Source organism: Pieris rapae, chromosome 3, assembly GCF_905147795.1.
Source record: "Pieris rapae chromosome 3, ilPieRapa1.1, whole genome shotgun sequence".
NCBI lineage: Eukaryota > Metazoa > Arthropoda > Insecta > Lepidoptera > Pieridae > Pieris > Pieris rapae.
The window spans coordinates 1,052,139-1,060,942 of record NC_059511.1 but is presented as its reverse complement, the minus strand read 5'-3'; the positions used below and the strand labels follow the sequence as shown (position 1 = coordinate 1,060,942).

At 35.3% G+C, this 8,804-nt stretch overlaps 1 protein-coding gene across 1 annotated transcript; it reads left to right on the top strand.

Annotated features, from left to right (window-relative positions):
* Positions 1 to 347: 347 nt before the first annotated feature.
* Positions 348 to 8,302, top strand: LOC110991530. The gene is made up of 5 exons (XM_022256902.2): positions 348 to 477; positions 1,227 to 1,425; positions 3,083 to 3,273; positions 7,257 to 7,443; positions 8,106 to 8,302. The coding sequence occupies exons 2-5, from the start codon at positions 1,236 to 1,238 to the stop codon at positions 8,285 to 8,287; spliced, it is 750 nt and encodes a 249-aa protein (XP_022112594.2). The 5' UTR covers positions 348 to 477; positions 1,227 to 1,235; the 3' UTR covers positions 8,288 to 8,302.
* Positions 8,303 to 8,804: the final 502 nt, after the last annotated feature.

The following is an 8,804-nucleotide window of genomic DNA, read 5'->3' as shown; positions in this document are numbered from 1 at the left end:
GAAGCAGATAGTCCGCGCTAAATGTTTCGTTGCTGACCACGACGCTCAGAAATGAGCTGCCGACTAAAGAGAGAGTCTTTACGTACTGTTTTATTAGAAAGTTGTTGTATTATCTGGCTAACTAAACAGTTTATTTTCGGTAAAAACAAACGACCCGTTTTATTGAAGATTGCCTATAATTCTCAGATGATGACACACACACGGAGAAATCATAAAAACACAAAATTTTATGTGTACTAGAATAAATAAAATGAAACATTAAACCCGACCCATCAATTAATCTCATCCGAAGAATTTAATTTCAAATCCAATTTCTTAAAGTTAATAAAAAAGCTCCCACTGCTCATATGACGTCAAAAAATACGTAGAAAATGCAAATTGTTCGTTTTTGTAACGAGATTTAAAACTATATATACTGACTTGATGGAGCGTGAAATTATCAGTTGTTTGAAGTGAAACGGAGCCTACACATCTAAGGTATATCTTTTAAGTCAATATCAAAAGACGATAGAATATTAGGGAATCTTTACCATGGGGTTTTGTATTTAGTTTCCTATTTATTAAATGGTGGCCTGACCGCTTTCTTGCGATAAATAGTTTATTACTTTTTATTTTTACTGTGAGAGTATCATTTGCTAAAGTTCCTTAAGTATAATCGGGTTTTGCCATTCATAGAGAGAATATTCAAAATCCTACCTGGACTGAGCCGGTTTATATTATATATAGCAATTATAAACTTGTATTGTAACAATTTCAAATCAATATATTTTCTCCAAGCCCAACAATACTAGGAACGAAGAAGGTATGAAATAGCCACTTCTTTCTTGCGTCCTTATCCTTGTGAGGCCCAAAACACAAGCGCCAATTTGTATCAAAAAACAAATTCTACCAACTAAAGGGTCATTGTTTCGGAATACGATCGTTGCATCCTCTGCGTAACGATCGTAACATACTATATCGTGTCCTATATTTATCCGATATAAAATCCGGTGCTTTGTAACTCCCAATAACTGGCTTCAGTGAAATGTTTTCCCCACTCGATTTCTTTTATTGAATTTATATGATTTTTATTGATTAAACAAACGTCCAAGTCGTTTGGGGAAAAGCCACTAATGGCTAAGTGTCTTGACAACTATCTTGTGTATCTCATTAAAATAAATAATTCACTATGGAATGGAATGTAACTAAAATTTTTCCTTCAGAAACTAACTAATTTCTTCTTTCAGAATTTCAACATGAGGACTTTCATTGTATTCGCCCTTTTCGCCGTTGTCGCTGTATCAGCTCGTCCCGACGTTACCTACACTGACAAGTACGACAGCGTGAACCTCGATGAAATCCTCAACAATGAGAGACTTCTGATTCCATACATCAAGTGCATCCTGGAGCAGGGCAAGTGCTCACCTGATGGAAAGGAATTGAAAGGTACTGTTCTTCTCAATCGAGACTAAATACGAAAATCGTCCTGTATCACCTCGATGTTCCACAACTGAGCGTTTCTTTGGCCCACTGAAGTCATTCCGAGCCATACGAATGTGGGTCCTTCAAAAAAAGAGCGTAACAATTCTTAAAAGGCTGGCAACTCACTTGCGAGCCTTCTAGAATTGGGAGTGTCCATGGACACTTAGCATCAGGTTAACCTCCTGCCTAAAATCAAACTATTACACAGAACACGTACATTTAAAAACACGTATAATGCCTAAATCTTATAATTACGAACAGACTAGGCTAGACTCTTTAAGAAATGCCTTGAGGCGTGGAACCTTTATGCATACCTCGAATTTTTTACTGCAACTGATTAAGTTTGTATCCATGTTATGGGTTTTGTAGTTAGAGAGTTCTCAGACTGCTTTTGAGTAAAGATAAATCTTCTATTGAAGTAGGAAAGGTACATATGCGCGCTTTTATTGCATTTAAACATTATCCCCATATATAGGGCGTGACAGATAGGACATAGGACGTCCATAGTAAATCTCCATTGCGGTCTTGAGCTTCCTATTTCATCTCGCTCCAAGTTATTCTTGCTCTCTTTGCCTCATCTGCAACTGCCCGACGCCTTAGATGCACTGGTCTATTTCCAATTGCGTCGCTTGATCTGCTATTCGAGATTATCTCGCTCCCAAAGTTGCTCATTAGAAATGATTAAAAAGGACATATAATAAACAAGACTTGATCGTGACCTACAGTACAAGGAAACAATAGTAATACACATTTTATCGTCAAGGTTTTACATTAATATCCAACAAGTTATTGTAATCTTTCAGACCGGTATTCTCTTCTGAATTATATCTACCATTATCGTTAGCTTGAGCAGTGTTGGCCTAGTGGCTTGAGCGTGTGACTCTCATACCTGAAGTTGTAGGTTCGATCCCCAGCTGTGCACCAATGGAATTTCTTTCTATGTGCGTAATTAACATTTGCTCGAACGGTGAAGGAAAACATCGTGAGGAAACCGTATAAGACCCAAAAAAGTCGACGTGTGTCAGGCACTGAAGGCTGATCACCTACTTGCCTATTAGATTTAAAAATGATCATAAAACGGATTCAGAAATCTGAGGCCAAGACCTAAAGAAGTTGTAGCGACACTGATTTATTTTATTATCGTTAGCTTACTAGCGTTGTATTTGAAGGCTCCTAGGGAAACAATATAAAAACGATACTAGCCAGCTACGAAAATTTAATTTATTATTTGTTGGAAGAGTAAATAGCTGTTATTAATATTTTTATTGTTATTTTGTGATTGATTCTGTTTAACAATTTCACAATACACAAGACATGTATGTACGAGTATTAACTCAAAAATTCATCCGCATCTCCTTGATGGCTGGAACTTTTTCACGGTGCGATTCAAAAGTCTTTTTATTTCGCAAACTAGCGGACAGTGAAGTCTACTTCCCGGTGAGGGAGGACGACCTCCATTTATTTAGCAAAAGGCCGACAACGCACCCACTAAAATGGGCGTCCCTTAGGCTCGATTTTTAAAAAATAAATATCTTTGTATCACAAGAAACTTTTAATTAAAACAAATCAATACGTTTGAATAAGTATTATTCGCTTACATATATATATATTTTTTTTATAGCTCATATCAGGGAGGCCTTAGTTAGTAACTGCGCTAAGTGTACCGACACACAGAAGTCTGGAACCAGGCGTGTGATTGGACATCTGATCAACAAGCAAGCCGCCTACTGGGAACAGCTGAAGGCCAAATACGACCCCGACCACAAGTTTGTACTCAAGTACGAAAAGGAATTACGCACAGTGGCTGCTCAATAAATCAAAATATTAATTTATTTGAATTAAAGGTGTTGATTTCATAATATTTCCTTGTTTCATTTTTTGAGAATCTAAATGTTAGGCGTAGTTTCTAGGTACAAAATGAATAAAAACGTTTTGAATCACAATTAGTCTTTTTAGAGTCTGTGTTTTAAATGAAATGGTGACTAAGCTTCATTTAATAATTTATAACTATATAAAGTTTTGTTTTAGGATCGATTTTTTTGGGAGAACATTTAATAGAGAAGGCTTTCTACATAGAAAGTTAACTTTTAAAGTAAAAGTCAAAGTTCATTTATTCATATAGGTAACACGATGTACACTTGTGCTTGCTTATAATTTTACATTTAGTGCCAGTTCTCAAATCAAGGGCGTAGAATGGAAGAGTAAATGGGCAATAAACTCTCCGCCACTCTTTTTAATCGACAAGATTTTTGTTTTACACAACCTTTGTAACGCTGCAACTATTACACCATGTTCCACATAACATCTTAAGTAATAAATAATAATACAATAAGTTAAACAAAGCACACACGAATGAATTAGTAGTACGCATTTACATTCTCGTGGGAACAACATACAAATATGTATACGTAAATAACATCATTCATCAACAAACAAAACAAACAAAAAAAAACAAAAAATTCCTTTATTAAGTTCATGGTCTTAAATATACATTTTAGTACATCCCTTTTAAGTTCTATAACCTGTGTTAGGGATGATCATTAGATCATAGGATCAACATTTAGACTTTTATCTGCATTTGTTTAGAAGCGAAGCATAATAAAAACATGTACATTGTTTAGCCTTCTTTTTTATAATTAATTTTTATTGTAATATATTTCTTGGTACTTGCGGCGATGTGGTTACAAAAAAATAAATACTAAAAAGTTTAGTCATACACTGCCTCTAACAACTTTTTAAGGGTTAATGCCATTGCTTTTAAAATTAATACAACTTTAAAGAGAAAGCGGTCTTTTTTACAAAGCATCAGAATTTATATTTATAAATCTAATAATTATTAATTTATACCAAACAGTATTACGCGTTTCTTCTTTTAATTTGGAATGGTTGGAAATTACAAGAATTGCTCAAAACTTGTGGGTTTTTGGTTTGAAATTGAATAATTTACCTATGGTACTAAGCTGCACTATAGAATTAATTAAAACATAAAACTTAGTTAAAATTTATATAAATAATTACGAAGTAAAGCTGGCGTAACGTGATTGTAAGCGTAATATCTAATCCGGTGATATATTAAACCCATTTCATGTGAATATATTAATGGGAATTGGCACTAATGATAAAACACACAAAAAACATGTAATTGGTGTTGTGTTAATGAATTCATTTTGGGAAAAATTAAAAAAAAAACGTTTGTAACATATGTACATACGTTAGCCATTATATTTTTTTGGCGGAACAAGAAGTCACACATTATCTAGTTAAATAAAATTGTTTTAAAATATCACAAAAAAACTAAAATGCTATAGCTAACTTCAGTATATCGGTTTTTTGTGATGGAGTGGGCGCATCGTAAAAAATAAATAATTTTTTTTTTTTTTTTTTTTTATAGAACAGGGGGCAAACGGGCAGGAGGCTCACCTGATGTTAAGTGATACCGCCGCCCATGGACACCCTCAATGCCAGAGGGCTCGCGAGTGCGTTGCCGGCCTTTTAAGAATTGGTACGCTCTTTTCTTGAAGGACCCTAAGTCGAATTGGTTCGGAAATACTTCAGTTGGCAGCTGGTTCCACAGAGTGGTGGTGCGCGGCAAAAACTGCCTGGAAAAACGCGCAGTTGTGGAACGGCGGACGTCGAGGTGATACGGGTGGAATTTCGTATTCTGCCTCGACGTCCGATGATGAAACTCAGCTGCAGGTATTAATCCGAACAACTCCTCTGAACACTCTCCATAGTAAATGCGGTAGAAGATGCAGAGAGACCCCACATCTCTACGCAACGCCAAGGGATCAAGCCGCTTGGAGAGATTTTGGTCGTCAACGATTCGAACCGCTCTTCGTTGAATACGGTCAAGTGGAAGAAGCTGGTACTGGGGAGCACCCGCCCAAAGGTGGGAACAGTACTCCATGTGGGGCCGAATTTGCGCTTTATATAGTTGCAAGCGGTGGCCCGGAGTGAAGTACCGTCTCGCCCTGCTGAGCACACCGAGCTTTTTGGAGGCTAATTTTGCCTTTCCCTCCAAGTGACCGCGAAACTGAACGTCGTTCGATATGTCAACGCCAAGTATTCCAATGCTGGCTGTGGCTTTAAGGAGAGTGTTTTCGAAAAGAGGAGTAGCGACAAAGGGTGTTTTTTTAGCGGAAAACGCGCAAACTTGTGTCTTTTTGGGGTTAAATTGGACTAGGTTTAGTCTGCCCCAGTCAGAGACTCCACGTAGTAGGGTTTCTACTTCAGACACAAGTTTGTTCCGGTACTCATCGACATCTGCCCGAGAAATACTTGCCCGGCCAGTGTAAAGAGTGTCCCCAGTGCTGTCATCCGCATAGCAGTGAATATTTCCATAAAGCCCCAAAAGAAATATAAGATTTGATTTTTGTCCTCACCTCTATCTAATTTTATTTTTCTCATAGCGGTTGCTGGAAGAGATCGCTCGAAAGCGATACGGCTGTCAGTTGTCTTCGTTACTATTGAATAATTTTAATTGTATTATATTTCTACATGCAACGAAGTGTTATAAATAAATAAGAAGAAAAAGTTTCGTCAATATACATTCGCTGATGACGCAACTATTTTGCGGACTGAAACTTAATATAAAAGGATCGAAAATCCTCATAAATAATACCATATAAGCAAAAGGATACATAATGTTTAAGTTTTTCTCATTACGCTGATCCTAACACATAGAAAAAATATTGAATTAAAACTGTACTTATTACATTGTTTAACACGTTACAATATTAAGTTTATTACACATTATGCAGGCTTTGACCATGAATTACTATAAATTACCTAAAAAGCACCAAAATAATAAAGAAGTACTGTTTTTATTACGTTGTTTACATGTAAGTAAGTCATATAAAAAGATCTATTCACAATAGGAATTCAGTCTAACATTTTTAACCTGTGAGTAAACAAGTAAGTAGGTATGTTTATTTCTCAAAAGTACTGCCTCAAAGATGTTTGCTGTATTATGTTTTAGAAACACATACATACATAAAAGACAATATTAGATTTTTATATCAGTTTCATGACCATTTTCCCGACACACGCTGTCGACTTTTTGGCTTTAAGGCAAGTCGGTTTTCTTAAGATTTCCTTCACCGTTCGATCCAATGTTGAATGTGCACATACAAGGAAATTTCATTAGTGCACAGCCGGGAATCGAACCTACGACCACAGGGATGAGAATCGTACGCTGAAGCTAAACATCCAACATTGCTAAACAATACATACTTTACTACATGCTAATACTATGTGAACGTGTTATAAATTGTATATATTTCTATATAGGTAAATGAGATGAAGGCATATTTTATCTCACTCGGCCGCCGAAGGAAATTTGAGTTAATCGGAATTTCCGAGAAAAATAAAAATCATTAATCTCAGGACATGCACGCTACCGTAGTTAACCTATGAATTGCATTTATCTTAAATATATTTTTATTGATTAACTTAGCAATTGTAGATAACTACAATATATATTTCTTGCAGTTTGTTGACTATTGTGAATTAAATTCTAGTTAAACATAATGAAAAAACGCATTGAATTTTCATATACAAGAAACATAGTTCTCACTAATCTCGTCTGATTAATACTCTACGATTTAAAGGGAAATCTTTGAATTTTGTATTAAAGTATTAAAACATACTAGTGACACGTCCTTTGTTTTGATACTTTACGACGTACTGTTTTGCTAAACAGTTTTACAATACTTACAATCATTTGTTTTTACTTGTTCAACGAAGTATGTTTCTTCGACGAAATTAAATAATATATTTGATTATTATTGTTGTAGAGTAAAATGAAGACCACGTGTGTTTGCCTCTTCGCGATTATCGCTTTGGCAGTAGCCGAAAAGTACACCGATCGATATGACAATATCAATTTGGATGAGATCTTGGCCAACAGGCGGCTTCTAGTGCCATACATGAAGTGTGTATTAGACGAAGGGAAGTGCTCAGCTGACGGAAAGGAGCTGAAAGGTAAGGTTTTAATTTCTTGAATAAAGCTGAAATATAACAAGCGCGCAAGTATTGGATTGAAATTCAAACAAATGCATTAGTTTTTTATTGCGGACTTTGCCGAGACATAATGATAAGCATGTGTTAACTTTCCTTAAAATAATGATGAAAAATTACTGGGTTTGATGAAAAATTACTGAGTTTGATGAAAAATTACTAGATTTGTTGAACATTTTTAGTGACTCTACAGATCAAGTCGTTATAGCAACCTTGCTGTCCGAATTATTTAATATTATTTTTTTGACATGTTATTTATATTTTTACATAGTTGCAATTTATGTATTAACAATGTATATTCGAGGTTACTTTTCGGCCATGTGACTTCTTAGATACAAACCTCTCTCTGAGTGCTGCGATACTGCGACCTACTCGAGTATGAGGAAGTTTTTTTACATGTGTATTATAACACATTTTCATAAGTATCTGATTGTCCTTTTTAACATGCGCAGAAAAAAATATCAAGGCAAGTACGTATATAAGCGATAGCAAATATAAGGCGAAAAAATAACTAGAATTGTTAGCTGTAGTAGGCTTAGTGCTTATTATATAAAAATTATTGAAAAGACACAAAGATGGAATTGTAGCTTTGCAGTTCAAACAATAATTGTGTTTTCTTTTTAAAGTGCACCTGACTGAGGCGTTACACAACGACTGCCAGAAATGTACGGAAAATCAAAAGAAAGGTTCGGGACGGGTGTTATCACACCTTATCAACAAAGAAGCGGAGTTTTGGCAGAAGCTTAAAGCCAAATATGACCCAGAGAACAATTACGCGCCTAAATACGAGAAAGATTACAAGCAGTAATGTATTTTGGTAATGGTAATAATGATAATACAATATTAATAAATTATAAAATGTTTTAATTTTAAACCCAATTGTGTGCACTGGATAAAAATCCCTGCTCAAATATCATTTGCTGGTACAGTTAATTCTAAAGGAACCTGCTCAAAGGTTTGTTATTAGAAACAAATATAGATTTGGACACAGCAGGTTGACAACTTAGTTGTATGTATATAAAAATGTATCTCGTAACATGCATAACAATTCATAAACTACACATGTTTTCTGAATCTGTCACTGAAATAGCTGAATTAAGGTGAATCCACCACATCTTGAAAAATGAACATGGTTAACTAGGTGTCGTTATTTTTTCAATGGCAACTAAGTTATGGTTAACACCATCTGGTATAAACACAGTAAGTACCTTTCTACTGACATTAGGACTTTTCGCTTGGTCTGTGCGAAGGCACGAAGAATTTAATGTATTCTGTATACATAAAGTATCTTTTGTGTTTCGCTCTTGTGGCCAATTCGACTTTTT